This window comes from Macaca fascicularis, chromosome 9 (genome assembly GCF_037993035.2).
Source record: "Macaca fascicularis isolate 582-1 chromosome 9, T2T-MFA8v1.1".
NCBI lineage: Eukaryota > Metazoa > Chordata > Mammalia > Primates > Cercopithecidae > Macaca > Macaca fascicularis.
The window spans coordinates 130,951,705-130,973,312 of record NC_088383.1 but is presented as its reverse complement, the minus strand read 5'-3'; the positions used below and the strand labels follow the sequence as shown (position 1 = coordinate 130,973,312).

The window sequence follows — 21,608 nt, the reverse complement described above, 5'->3', positions numbered from 1 at the left end:
AGCAGACACGATGCACAAAATGGTATATTTGTAGGTTGTGTAGTAACCCAACTTACAATATTGTTCCTTCGAGAAAATGTGTTCTTAGCACCAAAGAGACCTTTTGGGAAACAATACTCGAAATGATCCAAAATATATGGAGTGAATTTCATATATTTATCTTTCAAAGTATACTTAACATAATTCCATCTTTATTGGGCCCTTCAGGAAGTATTAGAATCCTCTAGTTTGAGAATCAGGCTGTGCCTGGTGGCTCACCTCTGTAATCCCAGCACTTAGGGAGACCGAGGTGGGCGGATCACTTGAGGTCGGGAGATGGGTTTGCAGTGAGCCAAGATAGTGCTACTGCACTCCAGCCTGGGCAGCAGAGCGAGAGCTTGTCTAATAATAGTAAAAAAAAAAATCAATCAAATGTGAACATAGACTGTCATTAAAATCAACCCAATAATCCCATAGACTGTTTATTATTTTTTAAATAAACTTAGAAATTATGTTTTCTAGTCTTAAGGTTGAAATTTACCTTTGTTTTATCTGAGTTCCTTCCTCAGGAAAGGACCCCCAGGGCCTCTCAAAAAGTATCAAAAAACTGAAACTCACCAGATCACCACATTCCAGACAATGAGATGCCAAGCCCCTCAGGCATCCCCATAGCTTCCTTCCCCCTTCTGAAAAGAGGAAAGTTCCTCCTTTCCCACACATTGTTGCATTGCTTCCCTGCAACTGTATAAACCCTTAATTTTAGTTGGTCAGGGCAATGGAGTGAGTCTGAGCTCCAATCTCCCTGCGTGCAGCACCCTGCTAAAACCTTCTTCCTTGGTAATAATGGTGTCTCAGTGATTGGTTTTCTGTGAGGGGGGCAGCAGGACCTAGACCAAAACCCTGTGCTCTGGTGACATTCTGTTGCAGATATTTAGAAGGATGGTTAACAGAGTTTACCTGTTAATTTGTCTGTTCTGCCATCCTCACAAAAGGTGGTATTGCCAGCTGCACATAAACATTTGATTCATCCACCGCCCCCCCTCGCCAGCCATGATGACACCGGAAAACTGAGGGCACAGGTGAGCCGCAGAGCGCATCTGGTCTCCACGTCCCGCGCTCATCCTGCTCCACAGCAGGAACCTCGTTTAACACACATGCACTGCGTGCCCATGTGGGTGCCAGGCTGCGGCTGTGTCCTGGGCAGGCAAAGGGACCTAGGGAAGATGCAGGTCCAGTGGGGTGGGAAAGGGGGGGTGGGGCAGAAAACCAGGATTCTCACGGCCCTGCAGTGTGGAGTAAGAGGGAGCTCATTACACATCTTGTCAAGGGAACAAAGGATCCCCGCCAGACCCCTCCTGTGCACCCCCCAGACGCCTTGAAGACCTGACCGGGCCCGTCGCCGGCCTCCAGCCACAGGCGTCGCTGTGCGCTCGCTCGGGCCCGGGAGCCACGTTCCGCGGGGAGCAGGCGCTGGCGCAGAGCAGGGGTTTCAGTTTCTGGCGCGAACTTCCGCCGTTCCGAAGTTGCACGGCGAATTGGCGCTATGTCTGGGGACAGCAGCGGCCGCGGGACCGAGGGCCGGGGTCGGGGCCGCGACCCGCACCGGGATCGGACCTGCTCCCGCTCCCGCTCGCGGTCCCCACTGTCGCCCAGGTCCCGCCGCGGCTCCGCGCCGGAGCGCAGGGAAGCCCCAGAGCGCCCGAGCCTGGAGGACACAGAGCCGTCGGATTCCGGGGACGAGATGATGGACCCGGCCAGCTTGGAGGCGGAGGCCGACCAAGGCCTGTGCCGCCAGATCCGCCATCAGTACCGGGCGCTCATCAACTCTGTCCAACGTAAGGCGGTGCCTCCGGGCGGCTCGGGCCGGGCCGTCGTCCCCGCCCTGCGCCGGGCGCGGTGGGGAGGGCACCGGAGGCAGGTGCCAGGCGCAGGCCCCGCGCGGCGCGAGTAGAGACGCGCCGGATGCCAGCCGTTCGCCGCGCGCAGCTCCTTAATTTATTGACAAAGTGCTTCCACAGCTGTTCTGTGGCTGGAGCCGTGCGACCTTGGCGGGGGGCGCGCGGGTACCCGAGTGGCGGGCTGGAAAAGCTGGAGGCCAGAGCCGTTCGCGGACTCTCCTGAGCCCAGCCAGCCAGTGGGGAGAGGCAAGACGCGGACTCCGCGTGCTTTGATTGCGCCCGGCGGTCCTCGGAGTGGGCTCCTGGCCCCGCAGCGGCAGCGGCACGCGAGAGCTGTCAAATGCACGTTCTCGGACCCCACCCGGACCCACGGAATCCGAATCTCTGGGTGGGCCCGCCCAACTATGGCGTGGCCCTCCAGGTGATGGTGTGTGTTGCTTGCAAAGTTTGAGAACCACTCGGTTATGGAGCACTCAGAGGATGCAGCCGGAGTCCAGCCCTTTGTGTTAAGGTTAGAGGGAGCCAGTGTTTCGTTTTAAAATTCATGCTGCATATAGGATAGGGTCGCCTTTTTCCTTTTCCGGGCCATTTTGGTTAAAAACATAAAGATGTTGGAAGTAATTACTCAGGGCGCAGGGGCCGGGCCTTGGCTTTGCTGTTGTAGGTGATAACCTTGTCAACTGCTTATTAGTGAATGCGTAACAAGTTTCCCAAAGTTTGTATTTTTTAAAATAGAAAACCGGGAGGACATACTGAATGCTGGTGACAAATTAACAGAGGTCCTTGAAGAGGCTAACACTCTGTTTAATGAAGGTAATTTGTTATTTTACGTTCTCTCGTGTTTTATGATACTTTTCATTAGTGTTATATAAGCGCCAAATTATTGACATCAGGTAATTCTCATATTTGTAATAGTGCTTTCCCAGTTTGGGAACCGTTTCATTATAGCAATAATGCCATTTTTATTATGCGCTTACTATATAATAAGGGCTTTACGTGAAAATTTGGGGGTAGGTCCCGCAGTCTGTATTAAGCCCCCAGTTGATTCTGTTGCCTTTTCAAGTTTGAGAACGTTGCATGTGTTATCTTTTTTCTTTTTCTGTATTTACTGCCGTAGCCCTAGTATACACTGGTTGAGTGGATGAATTACAGAACTGAGCTAGCCTCTGACATCCTGTTTCTTTTCCTGTCCCACCCTCAGTCTTGCCTTCCTCAGCTCCCTGCTATTGGTCCACCTGTAGCGCAGTGGAGGTGGCAAGGCCTGCAAGTGTACCTGCTGGTCTCCAGTCTGCGGTGTGTTGTGTGTGAGTGAGTGAGAGAGATCCCAGAGCACTGAACTCTAGGCCGTGGATGCTTTAAAAAATAACCTTAGTTTGAATTGAAAGCAGCGGCAGTGGTATTGATAGCAGCCGTCTGTCTGCTTGGTAACAGGGGTACTCCCTGATGTGGGTTCATGGTCATAGAGCCACAGGACTGCTACCCAGACCACTGTCCCCTCCAGCCCTCTCTGGCAGGTCTGTGGGAACCATAGGGGAGAATGCAGCCAAATTTTTTTTTTTGGAGATTTAAGATGGAGTCGTTTTTTTTTTTTTTTTTTTTGAGACGGAGTCTCGCTGTGTCGCCCAGGCTGGGGTGCAGTGGCGCGATCTCGGCTCACTGCAAGCTCCGCCTCCTGGGTTCACGCCATTCTCCTGCCTCAGCCTCCGAGTAGCTGGGACTACAGGCGCCCGCCACCACGCCCGGCTAGTTTTTTGTATTTTTAGTAGAGACGGGGTTTCACCATGTTAGCCAGGGATGGTCTCGATGTCCTGACCTCGTGATCCACCCTCCTCGGCCTCCCAAAGTGCTGGGATTACAGGCTTGAGCCACCGCGCCCGGCCTAAGATGGAGTCTTACTCTGTCTCCCAGGTAGAGTGCAGTAGCACAATCTCGGCTCTCTGTAACCTCTACCTCCCAGGTTCAAGCGATTCTCCTACCTCAGCCTCCTGAGTAGCTGGGATTACAGGTGTGCTCCATCACATCCAGCTAATTTTTGTATTTTTAGTAGAGAGGGGGTTTCGCCACGTTGGCCAGGCTGGTCTTGATCTCCTGACCTCAGGTAATCCACCTGCCTCCGCCTCCCACAGTGCTGGGATTACAGGCATGAGCCACCGCAGTCGGCCGGTTCCTCATATTATTATTATTATTTTTTTTTGAGATGGAGTCTTGCTCTGTCGCCCGAGCTGGAGTGCAGTGGCCGAATCTCAGCTCACTGCAAGCTCCACCTCCCAGGTTTACGCCATTCTCCTGCCTCAGCCTCCCGTGTAGCTAGGACTACAGGCGCCCGCCACCTCGCCCGGCTAGTTTTTCGCCACCTCGCCCAGCTAGTTTTTTGTATTTTTTAGTAGAGACGGGGTTTCACTGTGTTAGCCAGGATGGTCTCGATCTTCCGACCTCGTGATCCGCCCGTCTCGGCCTCCCAAAGTGCTGGGATTACAGGCGTGAGCCACCGTGCCTGGCCATGACTAGTTTTTTAAATGTCTCCTTTTTCACTTTATATATGCTCTCCAATTTCTGTTTCTTCTTTGACCAAAGCCTCCTTACCATTTCCCATCTTAGTCTACTGCATTTGCTAAACTTCATCAAAACCTTCAGGAACCGGGTCTTTCTCCTTCACCTGTTTAAATCCCTCCACTACCCTCTTAAGCTTGGTCTTCCCTTCATAGCCTGGACTCTCAGTCTCCTCGCTGTTAGTCTTGCTTGACTCAATCACTCCCTTGATATTTACTATGCATCTAGTCAGTTCTTTATCCCCACATCATTTCCTCCTCAGCTATTTCCAGTATTTAAAGCAACATTTTAGGGCAAAATTATTCAGTCAATGGAGCCTTAGTTTGCTCACCAAACAATAGACGCTTGGCATTCATGGATTTGATGGTCTCAGTTTGTAACATAAATAAATAAATGAAAGGAGAAGGGAATGGGGCAGGCAGGCACAGGATACTCAGGAGATGAAGGGTCAACAAAAGGCAACAGTGGGGCTGAGGGGTTGCTTAATCAGACCCTGCAGGCAACAGGGAGTATGAAAAGTAGTCTGGGAACACCTAAATCTGTCGCCCAGGCTGGAGTGCAGTGGCATGATTTTGGTTCACTGCAACCTCCGCCCCCCACGTTTAAGCGATTCTCCAGCTTCAGCAGCCGAGTAGCTGGGATTACAGGTGTGCACCACCATGCCCAGCTAATTTTTGATTCTTTAGAGACGGAGTTTCACCGCATTGCCCAGGCTGGTCTCAAACTTTGGAGCTCAAAGTGATCGCCTGCCTCGGCTTCCTAAAGTGCAGGGATTACAGGTGTGAGCCGCTGCGCCCGGCCTGTTTCTCCATTAATTTAAATCTTTTTTTCCATAGCTTTTGTTAAATCCCATGTACTCTGTCAAGCCTTTCTTGAGCATCCATCCTCAGGGGTCCCTACTTGCTGCCTGTAGACTGTTCATTTGGGTGGCTTTGCTGGGGTTGCCTGTGAAGCCATACAGAGGCATGAGCCTCCTGATGCCAGCCTAGCACATGCCATGATTTTGGTTAGCAACGTTAGCAACTTACCTATTGCTGTTCACAAACCACCATGCCAAGCACAGGGCCCTGCATGTAGTGGGAATTTGATTGTCCTTACATCGGCACACATGATCATCGTGATTAGGATGGGTTATTGAGTCAGAGGGAAAAGTGAGTATTAGACATGACAGGGGTTTTGCTCAACTGGGGTTATTTAAGAGATTGTGATTCAGCTAACAGGAGTAGGAGAACTAGAGAGAAAGCTGGCTTTTAGGAAGACTGGTCAGCTTTCATTAGAGATTGTGGTGAGTTGGGCAGGGGAGCAAGTTTTAGAAGGAGATGGGTCGGTTGCCTATTGAGATTTTCTTTTTTTTGTTTGTCTAGTGGGAAATCCTGGTAAGTAGTTGGAAATGTAGGGAAAATATCTATGGATAACGTGTATTTTGTAATGTGAATATTTTCTTTTCTTTTTTGCATAGTGTCCCGAGCAAGAGAAGCAGTCCTAGATGCCCACTTTCTTGTTTTGGCTTCCGATTTGGGCAAAGAGAAAGCAAAGCAGCTGCGCTCAGACCTGAGTTCCTTTGACATGTTAAGATATGTTGAAACTCTAGTAAGTTCAAAGCTACAGACTGAATAAGAAATGTTCTGTTATATGTTATATAATTATTTACTTTGCTTATATCCATATGCAGATGATTTCACTTCATTCTTTTTTGGTCTCAGATTCCTCTAGAGAGATCTTACCAAATTAAACAGATGAAAGGAGAGCTATGTGGTGGAATTTTGGATGGGGGCTTGGAGTGAAAATCTCATAGCGTTCTGTCTTAAGATGCTGGGTGCTGGGGTCATTTGCCAATAGCCGTTTTTCCTCTGTTCACTGGTGTTCTAGATCCTTCTCAGTGACCGGGGACCTTTTTCTTGGGCTGGACAGAAGCACACTCTGTGACGGCAGAGCTCAGCTGGAATTGAGTTAGGCCTGGCGAGAGGGCATGTTTTGGTCTATCTTTGAGAATATTTCAAAACCATATGAATATGATTGGGTTTTGCTTTTTTTTTTTTTTTTTTTTTCCTTTGAGACAGAGTCTCACTCTGTCGCCCAGGCTAGAGTGCAGTGGCGCGATCTCGGCTCACTGTTAAGCACTGCCTCCTGGGTTCACGCCATTCTCCTGCCTCAGCCTTCCGAGTAGCTGGGACTACAGGCGCCCGCCACCACGCCCAGCTAATTTTTTTGTATTTTTAGCAGAGACGGGGTTTCACCATGTTAGCCAGGATGGTCTGGATCTCCTGACCTTGTGATCTGCCCGGCTCGGCCTCCCAAAGTGCTGGGATTACAGGCATGAGCCATCCAGCCCAGCCAGGTTTAGGTTTTTTTGGTTTTATGTTTTATTCACCTTTCTTTGTCTCTTGACAAGTTTGAATAGTGGTTACCTGCAATTCTGAAACTGTTCCTTGATGAATTTACCAAAAAAAGAAAAAGCACACAGAGACTGACCTTGTAGCTCACTTTGTTGTCTTTTTAAAAAATTCTATTCTGGCCAGGCGCAGTGGCTCACGCCTGTAATCCCAGCACTTTGGGAGGCTGAGGCGGGTGGATCACCTGAGGTCAGGAGTTTGAGACCAGCCTGGCAAACATGGTGAAACCCCGTCTCTACTAAAAATACAAAAATTAGCTGGGTGTGGTGGCGGGCACCTGTAATCCCAGCTACTTGGGAGGCTAAGGCAGGAGAGGCAGAAGTTGCAGTGAGCTGAGATCACACCACTGCACTCTAGCCTGGGCTACAGAGTGAGACTCCGTCTCAAAATCAATTAATCAGTCAGTGTATCAATCTGAGCCAACCTCTGTCCTAGCACAGATAGCTGCACCTCAGTATGAACATTGTATTTCTAACTGGATGTTTATGTTAAATGGTTATTAAAATAATTTAGTACTATGAGATCTGACCAGATAAAGTACTTTTTTTGTAAAGGCATGAGGCACGAGATTATTTTCAGTTTGTTTTTCAAACCTTTTCCTTTTTTTTTTTTTTTTTAACTTTTTTTTATTGTGAAGCATAATACACTTAGGAAAATGCACTCTAATATACATCAATAAAGTAACCATATATTGGGTATTTCTTTAAAAATTACTTTATCAGGTTAAGCTCTGTACTTTACTTTTTTTGTTTTTTTATTTTTTGAGACGGAGTCTTGCTCTTGTTGCCCAGGCTGGAGTGCAATGGTGTGATCTCGGCTCACCACAACCTCCACCTCCTGGGTTCAAGTGATTCTCCTGCCTCAGCCTCCCAAGTAGCTGGGATTACAGGCATCTGCCACCATGCCTGGATAATTTTTGTATTTTTTGTAGAGATGAGGTTTTACCATGTTGGCCAGGCTGGCCTCGAACTCCTGACTTCGTGATCCACCTGCCTTGGCCACCCAAAGTGTTGGGATTACAGGCGTGAGCCACTGTGCCCGGCCAAGCTCCATATTTTAAATTCTAAATAAATAAATTTAGAATTTATTTATTCTAAAATAAATTCTAGAAGTCTTAAAGCATTAAATATAAAACCTTAAATTAATATTTGTCAAGTCTCTGGGCGGAGAAGACTTTCTTATGTATAACATCAAATATAGACACTGTAAGGGAAGATTGGTGGATCTCTCTGTCAGTTAAACAGACCAAAACTGCCACATCCACCTACAAGGGTGCCGTGGTAGGACAGGCGGCAAGGGAACAGAGAAGAGCAGGCTCTTGTAGTCGTTCTTTAAAGTCTGGTTGCCTTTAATAGGGTTAAGCTCCCCGAGGGTCTTGTGATTATTGTTTATATATGATATTGCCATTATAACTGCATAACTTCTAGGCATTTTACAGTGTAATGTAATAAAAATGGACTTTCATAAGAGTAAATTCAATATAACACATTTTCTGTAAGACAGTTTGAGATGAAAGAATTATTTGACTTCCGTCTACTCTTCCCAGGAAGGGAATTTTAAGATGAGCCATTCTCTCAGTAATGCCGGGCCACTGCTCTCTGGATATACTGCGATACAAGCTGAATAGAGATTTGTAGGACGTTTGCAAAAAATTAAAATCTGAACACCAGCCGAACTTGCTGGTGCTGTCGTGAAGCTTTTGATTTGGGATTTAATTTTATATTTGTATGCTAGTGCAGCTTTACTAATACATGAACTATTGGCGATACAGAAATTCCCAGGGGGCTGAGTTCCGGCGTACCTAAATCACTCTGCCTGCCAGTGGGCTAGAGTAGGGTTTCTCAGCACTGACACTATTGATTGACATTTGGAGCTGGGCATGTCTTTGTTTTGGGGGCCGGTACTGTGCATTGTATGATATTCAGCAGCTTCCGTGGCCTCTACCCAGTAGATGCCAGTAGCATATCAGTTGTGACACCCAAAAATATCTCCAGGTATTGCCAAAAGACCCCTGTGGGCAAGTATACCCAGGTTGAGAACCACTAGTCTAAATCATTTCACTTTCTCACCCAAAGGTTTTAAGTACATTGAGGAATATTTTCTGCCAAAAAGAAGGTAGCTTTGAAAAGAGGACTTTAACTGTAAAATTATCTTTACAATGAGAAATTTAGCCAGCATATTAAGACAGTGAAAGCAGGCTTTGCGTCTGGCCTCTTAAAGGTTGAGTGATGCAGATTATTGGATGTGGACAATGATTGCATGTGGCTTAACTGGGTTTTTTGTTTTCCTTCATTTTTGTAGCTCACACATATGGGTGTAAATCCGCTAGAAGCTGAAGAACTTATCCGTGATGAAGATAGTCCTGATTTTGAATTCATCGTCTATGACTCCTGGAAAATATCAGGCAAAACAGCAGAAAACACCTTTAATAAAACCCATACATTCCACTTTCTGTAAGATTATTTTAAAAATCCAACAGACCAGCTATTTGTGAACCTTAAATTGTTTTTTGTTGTAGGGACAAAGATTATTTGGTATTGTAGAGGTGACAGTCATGATGCCGTTGTTTGGAGACTTGAAACTTTGATATAAAAGTTCATAAACACTACTCCGGGCATGGTGGCTCACGCCTTTAATCCCGGCACTTTGGGAGGTGGATACAGGTAGATCATCTGAGCTCAGGAATTCAAGATCAGCCTGGGCAACATGGCGAGAACCCATCTCTACCAAAAATACAAAAAATTAGCCCGCTGTGGTGGCCCATGCCTGTGGTCCTGGCTACTTGGGAGGCTGAGGTGGGAGGATCACTTGAGCCTGGGAGGCAGAGATTGCAGTGAGCTGAGATGGTGCCACTGCACTCTGGCCTGGGTGACAGAGTGAGACCCTGTCTCAAAAAAAAGAAAAGTCCATAAACTCTAGATGTGGGTGGAACCTTAAAGGATCTCTCATTCTGCTTTAGCAGAAAAGGCCAGAACCTCTTTACCAGTGTTCTCTCCTGGCTCCTTTGCTTCTAGCTCATGAGGCTCTGGGTTTATCATCTTTAAAATCCTTACCATATAGGAGGATGATACCTCCTACTGAGGGTATCTTACAAGTCTCCTAATGTCTAAAATGACATGTATTATAATACCCTGTTGGATGACCACTGACTTGTATTTGAAGATTACTTGTCACTGCCACATAAACTGCCCTGTTCATTTTTTTTTTTTTTTTTTTTTTTTTTTTTTTTTTGAGACGGAGTCTCACGCTGTTGCCCAGGCTAGAGTGCAGTGGCGTGATCTCGGCTCACTGCAAGCTCCGCCTCCTGGGTTCACGCCATTCTCCTGCCTCAGCCTCCTGAGTAGCTGGGACTACAGGCGCCCGCCACCGCGCCCGGCTAATTTTTTGTATTTTTAGTAGAGACGGGGTTTCACTGTGGTTTCGATCTCCTGACCTTGTGATCCGCCCACCTCGGCCTCCCAAAGTGCTGGGATTACAGGCTTGAGCCACCGCGCCCGGCCTTTTTTTTTTTTTTTTTTTTGAGACGGAGTCTCGCTCTGTCGCCCAGGCTGGAGTGCAGTGGCCCGATCTCGGCTCACTGCAAGCTCCGCCTCCCGGGTTCACGCCATTCTCCTGCCTCAGCCTCCCGAGTAGCTGGGACTACAGGCGCCCACAACCGCGCCCGGCTAATTTTTTGTATTTTTAGTAGAGACGGGGTTTCACCGTGGTCTCGATCTCCTGACCTTGTGATCCGCCCGCCTCGGCCTCCCAAAGTGCTGGGATTACAGGCGTGAGCCACCGCGCCCGGCTGCCCTGTTCATTTTTTAGATAGAACTCTGATTTTAAAAAAAGATTTCTTCATATTCGAATGAAGTTGGCTTCTGTCTTAACTTCCTGGCATGGTCCTATGGAACAGCTCTTACTGGCTCTTCTCTAAGAGGACCTTCAAGTATATTGGTTTTGTTGCCCAGTAGATACTTTCTCTAGGGGTAGCCATCTGAGTTGTTCAGTCCTCCTTTAAGTGGTATAGCTCCTGGGCATTTGTCTTTTCTAATTTGTCTTTTTAAAAACCTTTGAGATTGGTAATGGCTCGGGTAGAAGGCCTTGGAGATGCCAAAGTAGTAGTGTGGTGTGGGATCTGGCATCTATTTTTAGTAAGACTTCAGGTAACTCAGGTGCCCAGAGCCATTTGTGTATGTTCTATTTAATAGGATACCGACGAAACTTCTTTATCTTAACGATAAAGTCTAAATCTTTGTTTTTTGCTATCGTACTAAACTCATAAATCCTAGGTTATAAAGATAAAGCCTTAAACTTTATCTCATCATCCAGCCCAATTTCCAGCCACAATGAAGTACTTAAAACTGTGTCTTTGTACTTGCTGTTCTCTTGGCCTCCAATTCCTTTTCATCTTTCCCATTCGGTAAAGTTTGTTTATCCAGCAGGCCCCATCTTGGAAGCCTCCAGCAACTTCTCCAGACAGAGATGTTAGCAGTGTAGGATCAGATTTCCCAACCACGTCACTCCCATGTCTGGGTAGATATTTCTGCCCAGGTGTTCTCACAGCACTTGAGCAGTACTCTCTAAGCACCCAGGATCTACCATGTTACTTTTTTAAAATTTGATTAATTTATTTTTTGATACTGCTCCTTGTGGAGCAGGAGTGTGCCCAGAGTAACCCACCATGTGATGCTGAAATGGATCTGTGTGTATAACATAGCTGTCCATCTACATCGTATACTTCCGTCTCCTCAAGTGTAGGGACCACATGAGCCTTATTCTTGGGGCTTTGATCTCTACATGATGCAGACTTACATCTATTACTGCAGCCCAAGTCTGCATGAGGGCAGAATCCAGAAGGAAAAGGAGTCCCATGGCTGTGACTTGCCCTGTTACTCTAAGACAGATGTGTTCGTAGTCCTGGGCTGGGAGCCTCTGCCTTGGCCTCCCCAGATCAAAGGCTTCTGACCCCACTGGAGCTTCCCCACATGCCTACTCATCCTTCCCCTGCTCTTTTAGAAGTTGGCTTTGCAAAACAGATAATAGGTTGGGTGGTGGGAAGAGGTCACAGGCACATTCACTGGCCTACTGTACAGGGCAGTATGAAGGTGTCTGAGGAGGTATCAGTGGTTGAGTAAAGCTCCTAGGAGTTATTTTAGAAATACAAAGAAGGCAGAAAGGCTGTCACAAACCTTACTAAGAGTCTTAGTCTGATGTCAGCTTGTATATCACTAATGTCTGGTCTGAATTTGACTATATCATGCAAACTACTTTTAGTAAAATTAGTTTGTTTAACAAACAACAGGCAAAAAAATACATGAAAGCATATTTTTCATCAGGTTGGGTTCCATATACGGAGAGTGCCCTGTGCCAAAGCCACGAGTCGACCGTCCAAGAAAAGTTCCTATGATACAAGAGGAGAGGGCAATGCCTGCCCAGGTTTGTTTTAAAATGTTGCTTTTTAAAAAACACCTAAAAGTTAAAATAGCCATTAAAATAATGTGCATGCAATTTGGCCATTTTTTCTAAGCGTGCAGGTCTGGAGCCAGGTTTTGTCACTTAAATAATCGTTTTATTTAAGCCTTTAAGCATTTTATCGGACTGACTGCTTGTCTTTAACTCATTTCTCTGGTTTTGATTGGCTCTCCTAAGCCAGGGTCAGCCTCACCACTGTCAACACTTAGGGCTGGATAATTTTTGGTTTGGGGAACTGTCCTGTGCATTGTAGGATGTTTAGCAGCATCCCTGGCCTCTACCTGCTATATGCTCATAGCCCACCTCAACCCCCGAGCTGTGACAACCAAAAATATCTACATATAACAACAAATGTCCCTTGGGGGTGTGGGGGGGAAGTCACACCCACTGGAGAACCACTGTTTCTAAACTGCCCTTTTGTATTTTGCTATTTTATGTTCAACCTGAAAATGGTTAATTTGGTAATGTTACTCTTCTATTAAGAAACTGATAGAAAAATGTTACTGAGGCCAGGCACAGTGGCTCACTCCTATAATCCCAGCACTTTGGAAGGCTGAGGCGGGCAGATCACAGGGTCAAGAGTTCGAGACCATCCTAGCCAATATGGTGAAACCCCATCTCTACTAAAAATACAGAAATTAACCAGGCGTGGTGGTGGGCGCCTGTAGTCCCAGCTACTTGGGAGGCTGAGGCAGGAGAATCACTTGAACCCAGGAGGCAGAAGTTGCAGTGAGCCGAGATCGCGCCACTGCACTCCAGCCTGGGCAACAGAGCGAGAGTCTGTCTCAAAACAAAAAACAAAACAAAACAAAAAAAAGGTTGGCCGGGTGCGGTGGCTCACCCCTGTAATCCCAACACTGGGAGGCCAAGTCGGGTGGATCACCTGAGGTCAGGAGTTCAAGACCAGCCTGGCCAACATGGTGAAACCCCGTTTCTACTAAAAAATACAAAAGATGAGCCGGATGTGGTGGCAGGTGCCTATAATCCCAGCTACTCGGGAGGCTAAGGCAGGAGAATCACTTGAACCTGGGAGGTGGAGGTTGCAGTGAGCCAAGATGGCGCCATTGCACACCAGCCTGGGCCACAGAGCAACACTCCATCTCAAAAAAAAAAGTTACTGAAACTAGAAAATCTGTATTTTTTTAAACCATATGTATGTTTTTTTTCTTTTTGAGACAGAGTCTTGCTCTGTCACCCAAGCTGGAGTGCAATGGCACAATCTCATCTCACTGCAACCTCTGCCTCCCGGGTTCCAGTGATTCTCCTGCCTCAGCCTCCCAAGTAGCTGGGATTACAGGCATGCACCACCATGCCTGGTTAATTTTTGTATTTTTTAGTAGAGATGGGGTTTCACCGTATTGGCCAGGCTGGTCTCGAACTCCTGACCTTGTGATCCATCCACCTCAGCCTCCCTCAGTGCTGAGATTACAGGTATGAGCCACTGTGCCCTGCCTAAACCATAAATTTTAAGATGGGGATATAAACTGCTAGTAATCCCCAACAGACGACATTTAGGCTGGGCACAGTGGCTCGTGCCTGTTACCTAGGTGCTTCGGGAGGCTGAGGCAGGAGGATCACTTGAGGTCATAAGTTTGAGACCACCCTGAGCAACATAGCAAGACCTCATATCTAAAAAAAATTTTTTTTAATTAGCACGGTGTCCTAGACAAGGTAGCATGAGTTAAAAAAAAAAAAAAAAAAGTAACCAGATGTGGTGGTGCACGCTTCTAGTCCCAGCTACTCAAGAAGCTGAGGTGGTAGGATCCCTTGAGCACAGGAGTCTGAGGTTACAGTGAGCCAAGATCATGCAACTGCACTCTAACCTGGGTGGCAAAGCAAGACCCTGTCTCAAAAAAAAAAAAAAGTTTGAGTATGCAAGAGTGAAGAAAAGGTTGTTAATAGGCCAGTAAGTAGGTCTGTCAGCTTGATAATGACTTTTTTCAGTTAAGAAGAATGGAAGAATCTCATCAAGAAGCAACAGAGAAAGAAGTAGAAAGAATTTTGGGATTGTTGCAGACATATTTTCAAGAAGATCGTAAGTGTAACACCATTCAAAGTGGAGCAATTTGTATTTATCTGTTCAGTGAGGTTACTTGTATTTTAAAGGCAGTTTCAGCTGTATGTAATGTTTGAATAAATGCATATTCATTTAATGAGGATTCTTCTCCCCTTTAGAAATTTCATGTGAAAAGTTTGAAGTTAACTTTTTCATTTTTATCTTTAAAAGATTTTTTTGTTACAAAATGAAATATGCATTCAAGTGAGAAATGTCAAAAGTACCCGTTCCACCTCCCCTCATTATAAAATGTAATGTGTATATTTTCAGATTATTTTATCAGTTTTATACACGCCTACCTAAATAGTTTGTTTTGGCCGGGCATGGTGGCTCATGCCTGTAATCCCAGCACTTCGGGAGGCTGAGGCAGGCGGATCACCTGAGGTCGGGAGTTCGATACCTGCCTGACCAACATGGAGAAACCCTGTCTCTCTAAAAAATACAAAATTAGCCCGGTGTGGTGGTGTGTGCCTGTAATCCTAGCTACTCGGGAGAGTGAGGCAGGAGAATCGCTTGAACCCGGGAGGTGGAGGTTGCATGAGCTGAGATCGTGCCATTGCACTCTAGCCTGGGCAACAAGAATGAAACTCTGTCTCAAAAAAAGTTTGTTTTTTTTCTTTTTTTCCAAGCTAATCATTATATGCACATTCTTCTGCTATGCGACTTTTCCAGTGGACATTCTTCCATATTATTTCATATAGATCTCCATTATTTTGTTGACCAATTCCCATTATATGGCTGTGCTGTAAATGTATTTAACAGACCCTCCATAATGGTTTTTGTTTTTTTTTAGAAGTCGTCTATCGCTCTGCCGCCCGGGCTGGAGTGCAGTAGCGCAATCTCAGCTCACTGCAACCTCTGCCTCCTGGGTTCATACCATTCTCCTGCCTCAGCCTCCCAAGTAGCTGGGACTACAGGGGCCCGCCACCACGCATGGCTAATTTTTTTGTATTTTTAGTAGAGCCTGGGTTTCACCGTGTTAGCCAGGATGGTCTCGATCTCCTGACCTTGTGATCCACCCGCCTTGGCCTCCCATAGTGCTGGGATTACAGGCGTGAGCCACTGTGCCTGGCCAAGTTCCCTTTTTTTTTTTTTTTTTGAGACAGAGTCTCACTCTGTCACCCAGGCTGGAGTGCAGTGGCACCATCTCAGCTCACTGCAACCTCCACCTCCCAGGTTCAAGCAATTCTCCTGCCTCAGCCTCCCGAGTAGCTGGGATTACAGGTGCGCGCCACGTCTGGCTAATTTTTTTCAGTATTTTTAGTTAGAGACAGGGTTTCGCCATGTTGGCTAAGCTGGTCTTGAACTCCTGACCTCAGGTGATCTGCCAGCATCAGCCTCCCAAAGCGCTGGGATTACAGGCGTGAGCGCCATGCCCAGCTGGATGAATAAGTTCTTTATAGCATTTTACTCTTGTATAAATTGCTGAAGTAAAAAATCTTAGCATGTAATTTTGTGTTCTTGCACTCATGTTGCTGTAGGACTGCTTCTTAGAGGTGGTTTCCAGGTCAGTGAGCATACATGTTTTTAGTAGAGATGCCAGATTGGCCTCCAGAAGGGTTGGATTGATTTGCACTCCTGCAGCAGGATGAGTGCACACCCTTTCTTTGTCTCTGGCTAATGCTAGAGTATACTGATATTAACGATAAACAAAAATCAAATCTTTTTTCTCTTTTTGTCTATAGCTGATACCCCAATGTCCTTCTTTGACTTTGTGGTTGATCCTCATTCTTTCCCCCGTACAGTGGAAAACATCTTTCATGTTTCCTTCATTATACGGGTAAGATTAAAGATTATTTTTCTAATTGCTTTTATATGCTTTTAAAAGGATACATAAGAAAAGCTGTAGAAGGGAGCTGGCAAAGGTATCTGTATACACTAGCCAGTATATGTTTCAGACGCATTGTAGCAAAACGTTAATTGGCATATTAGGTAGAAGAAGCTAGCTAAAATTTTATGTGCTTGCTTTTATGTTTTAGACATTATGTAGAGAAAGAATTGGAAAAATTTGAATATGGAACTGTAGATTAGGTAACAGTATGGTATAAATGTTAAATTTCCTGAATATGATAGTTGTCATGTTGTATAAGAGAATATCCTTGTTCTCAAGAAATACACACTGAAAGATTAGGGAAAAGCAGCAGGCCGCCTATCATTCTCACTTCATTCATAAATAATAGTATGTAGAGTGATAAAGTAAACGTGGTAACTAACACTTTAATGACTGATGAATATGGATAAAGGATATATGGCATGTATTTATAGTAGTTTTATAGCCCTTTAAGTCTGAAATTTTTTCAAAATCGGTTTTAAAACTCTACTCAGAAATGTACCATGGAAATTTACTTTAGACTGTCTTTAATCTTACTTCAGGTTACATTCCCACATGTAAGATGAATTTGATTTTAACCTTAGAGAAAAGCTTATGTCGACCAAAGTATTTTCTCAGAAATAATAAAAAAGGCATATTTTGCCAGTGGTTCCAGTGACAGAATTATGCAGAATAAAATGTGGAGTATTCCAAAATATATATAAATCAGTTAAAGAGACAAGATGAGTTTCACTTAAGAGATTCTCAGGGTGGAGGCTGTGTCTGGGTGAAAGAGCTGATTAGAAACCCAAAAGATACCCTGTGTAAACAAAAGATATTAGGGAAGTCTTATCTATATCATCACATTATTGCTATGGTATAATTTGATTTTCTGAGATACTGAATTTTCTGAGTAATTTTTTTCATCTAGTGGTTATAGGTTTGAGTCTTAAATGTTTGTCTTCTCCTAAAATCATGTTTTCGTTTTAGGATGGTTTTGCAAGAATAAGACTTGACCAAGACCGACTGCCAATAATAGGTAAATGATACTATGTTTGGAAAAATTAGTTTTAGAGAAAATATATTTGTTAGTAGAATTTAAGTATTTTACTAAATGTAAATGAATTTTCAATGTAGATTAACGTTACAATATTGTATCTTGCTCAACTACCTGAAGACACTGAAAACATGGCCAGCGTCTAAAATTTGATGGATTCATCTATATCATTGATTCAATATCTGCTGTAAATATTAACAAAGAAATGATATAATTTCCCTCAGATCTTAATTTAGAAACGACTGCAGTCATTTTTGTAGTATCCCTCTTTCTAATCACGTTTTGTCAGATGCCAGCACCTTCTTTTCTCCTTGAGGTTCTATGAATCTTTCATTCTTACCTGAGTAATTTCACTCTCCATTACTCATGTCCTCCTAAGGCATCCTGTGGAGAGAATATTTCCATCGCACTTACTTGCTACTTTCGATGTTCTCAGTGTCCTATTGGACTCACTAGGGCTTAGCTCTGTGGTTGACACATAGATATGCAGATTTTCAAATGTCTCGAATGTGTTACTCTACTACATGTTTTTTTAAATGGAAACAGATGGGATGACTGACTACTGTAATAATACTGCAGCAGCTCCATAATGCATGAAATCCTAAATAGTGTGTAATATTATAAGTATCTTTTCAATACAGGTTTCATTGCTATTATACATCAGTTTCCGTTTAGATTACCTGTTCCGATTTAATAACCTTTGATAAATTTGAAAAATTTGTCTTTCAAACAGAGCCTGTTAGTATTAATGAAGAAAATGAGGGATTTGAACATAACACACAAGTTAGGAATCAAGGAATTATAGCTTTGAGTTACCGTGACTGGGAGGTAAAGCTCTGCCTGTTGCCCCTGCATAGTTCTGACTCTGACTTCACTTTCTGTAAACCCAATGCCTAAATGTTCATTATTGTCTGCCAGGAGATTGTGAAGACCTTTGAGATTTCAGAGCCTGTGATTACTCCAAGTCAGAGGCAGCAGAAGCTAAGTGCTTGATGCTAGCTGAAGGTAATGTTTTCAATGGGATGGCTACACAGTTTTATTAAAAGTTTATTTGGCAATCCAAAGTATCCTTTTTCCCCATTCCAGTGAAATTTGGATTTTTGCCTCCCTGTAGTGCCCTATTCTTAGAACTGTGTAACAGGTGAGAAAGGCATAGTGGTTCTACGTTCCCTTCTCTGGATTGATTAAATTTGTGCTGTTAAGATTTGCAGCTGAGGCTGGGCACCGTGGCTCATGCCTGTAATCCCAGCACTTTGGGAGGCTGAGGCAGGCGGATCACGAGGTCAAGAGTTCGAGACCAGCCTGACCAACATGGTGAAACCCCATCTCTACTAAAAATACAAAAATTAGCTAGGCGTGGTGGTGCACGCCTGTAATCCCAGCTACTTGGGAGGCTGAGGCAGGAGAATCGCTTGAGCCTGGGAGGCGGAGGTTGCAGTGGCCGAGATCACGCCACTACACTCCGGTCTAGGAGACAGAGCAAGGCTCCATCTCAAAAAAAAAAAAAAAGATTTGCAGCTGAAAGAAACAGTGCAGGATTGTTCTTGGTTTGGTGGGTTTTGTTTTTGTTTTTAATAAAATATAGGGAAGGGGTCTCACTATGTTGCCCAGGCTGGTCTCAAACTCCTGGGCTCAAGGGATGCTCCCATCTCAGCCTCCCAAACTGCTGAGATTATAGGTATGAGCCACTGTACCCAGCTGCTTCTTTTCCCCCCAACAAACTGGTAAATTAGATAAGTGAAATATTGAATCCTTCCATCCATGTTGTTGTTCACTGTACCATTAGATTTGCTTATTTTATAAGTACAAAGCAGAAAAAGAGGATTAGGATACAATTACCTTAGAATAATGTTGGTAAATTGGCATTTCTAAAGTTTGTATTAGGCTATGAAAGAATTCTTCATTTTTATCAAGGGTAACATTTCTAGAAAGAAATCTTAATAATGATCTGGCATTTTGTAGTGCACACAGTTGTGGGTGGGAAGACCTAGATTCCATTGGCTATGCCCCTTACTTTATTTATTTTTGTCCCTTACTTTAAAACCTTGGGCAAATCATTTAATCTCACTCAACTTCATTTTTTTTTTTTTTTTGAGACAGAGTCTTGCTCTGTCACCCAGGCTGGAGTGCAGTGGCACGATCTCAGCTCACTGCAACCTCTGCCTCCCGGGTTCAAGCAATTCTCCTGCCTCAGCCTCCCGAGTAGCTAGGATATAGGCACCTGCCACCATGCCCAGCTAAATTTTGTATTTTTAGTACAGACGGGGTTTCACCATGTTGGTCAGGCTGGTCTCAAACTCCTGACCTCGTGATCTGCCCGCCTTGGTTTCCCAAAGTGCTGGGATTACAGATGTGAGCCACCATGCCTGGCTTCAACTTCATTTTTTTTTAATCTATAAATACATCTATAAAATGGGAAGATTTTCAAGCTAGATCATTGCTAAGGATTTTTTTTCCAGCTCAAATTTTGTGATTTTGAGCATTAAAATAAGCTTTTTCGTACTTAATGTAAACACTTAATATGTGCTTCAATTAATTGAAATACTTTTGTTCCAAGTTGTAAAAATATTTTAAATGAAAGAAGGGAATAGACCGGGCGTGGTGGCTCACGCCTGTAATCCCAGTACTTTGGGAGGCCAGGGCGGGCGGATCATGAGGTCAGGAGATTGAGACCATCCTGGCTAACACAGTGAAACCCAGGCTTTACTAAAAATACAAAAAAGTTAGCCTGGCGTGGTGGCGGGCGCCTGTAGTCCCAGCTACTCAGGAGGCTGAGGCAGGAGAATGGGGTGAACCCGGGAGGCGGAGCTTGCAGTGAGCTGAGATCACGCCACTGCACTCTAGCCTGGGCAACAGAGCAAGACTCCATCTCAAAAAAAAGAAAAAAAGAAGGGAATAAATATAAGATATATAATGTGGATTACCCTGGGCCCTACTCACTGAAGAGGGCTAATTGTTAGATTTCATTTATGTATATTATATGAACTTTTGGTTTATCATTTATAAACTGTTAACCAGCTATTCTTCCCCTTTTTAGGACTCAAATGGATAGCGAAGTCCAAAACGGAAAGCGGCATGTATTGTATATATTGTATGATTCAACATTTTTAAAGGCAGATTGTTTTTAGTAAAATGTAGCTTTTGATAGTTAATAAATTTGTCATGGTTGTCTTTGATTAAAGGAAACTCACCACCATATTCACAAATAATTGTAGTTGCTCTTTATTTTCTAATTATTGGAGAGTGTCTCCTTTGTCTAATCCTCTCCCAGTGAAAGTTTTACTTAGGTTATTAATGTCCTGTGGACCATTATGATTCTTTTTAGTTCTTTTTTGCCACAAAGCTAGCTAGTCAACAAATAGGTTGTATCATATGAAACTGTTGTTTTTATAGGTAAAATACAGTCAAATACAAGCAATTTCCTATGATTCAGCCTCTGATATACACACAAGAAACTATTAAATCCTCTGGCAAGCCAGGCTGGACTACTTTCCCCAGCAACACCAGCCCTGGTTCCATCTTACCAGCATGCTACTCCATGCTTCTCATCTCGGCTGTGCTTTGAAGTCTAGTCAGTTTCTTCTCCCAGTGCCCACTTTGCTATTTCATGTTTTCTCACTGCTTCCCTCTGGCATCAGGGGTAGAGGCGTCTTTTCTGTGGAAGACTCTGGGCTCCAGCGCTTCCTGCCTCCTAGGGGAGTCTGCTGTCTCAGTCATCCCCTTGACCTGTATCTGGAGTCTTCCCTTCACCTAAGCTCATCTCTCATTTAAAAAACATTACCATGACCCTCTTCAAGCTGCTATCCTATCACCTTTTTAATGAGAGTCACTTGTCTCCCCTCACGTCAGTCCGTAGCAGTGTGGCACCTCCTTCCCCGCTAATCAAGTCTGTTTTATGCTAGATTTCCTAATTCCTTTCCAAATTGTTAACTCCGGTGGATACATGTGTGTGCATTTGACACTTGGAGATCTATGCCTTGAAACTGTGTATCCTTGATGTCTGTTGCTTTCCCTGGTTCCCCTTTCATAGTCACTGTCATCATTTATGCTGACATTTACACCATGAATAGTCTGAAAACTTTGATGCCTAAACTTCTTGAAAATGTTACAGATACATGCAATCAATTGCTCACTGGACAGCATGTGGGTTATTTTAGATATGTACAAAACAGCCCTTCAAATCTTCTCCCTATGAGACCTATACTGGCGCTTTTACAACTATTTTCTCAGATGAAAGCTAAGATTGCCCCCACCCTCCAAGCCCTTACCTTAACCAGTCACTAATCCCCATCTGGTCTCTTCTCTCAGTTTGCCCAGGTTACTACCACAAACTCCAATCTGTTATCGCCTACTTCCTGTCCTTCAGGTCTCTTCTGCTTCTTCAGAACCGCTTGTCATATATTACTCGGAT

The 21,608-nt window shown here is 44.6% G+C and overlaps 1 protein-coding gene across 7 annotated transcripts; it reads left to right on the top strand.

Moving 5' to 3' along the window:
* The first annotated feature begins 1,493 nt into the window (after positions 1–1,493).
* NSMCE4A (NSE4 homolog A, SMC5-SMC6 complex component) lies at positions 1,494–20,403 on the top strand. Of its 7 annotated transcripts, none has more exons than XM_005566610.4 (11): positions 1,494–1,814; positions 2,613–2,690; positions 5,887–6,017; positions 9,122–9,273; positions 12,139–12,238; positions 14,219–14,309; positions 16,076–16,110; positions 17,131–17,179; positions 17,931–18,025; positions 18,116–18,202; positions 20,235–20,403. In XM_005566610.4, the coding sequence occupies exons 1-10, from the start codon at positions 1,523–1,525 to the stop codon at positions 18,188–18,190; spliced, it is 1,098 nt and encodes a 365-aa protein (XP_005566667.1). In that variant the 5' UTR covers positions 1,494–1,522; the 3' UTR covers positions 18,191–18,202; positions 20,235–20,403. The 7 variants fall into 7 exon arrangements, 5 of the variants coding, with proteins under 5 accessions (XP_005566667.1, XP_005566665.1, XP_073859024.1 ...); XM_005566608.4 differs by having other exon boundaries at positions 16,016–16,110; XM_074002923.1 differs by having other exon boundaries at positions 1,494–2,388; positions 16,016–16,110.
* The last annotated feature ends 1,205 nt before the right edge of the window (positions 20,404–21,608 follow it).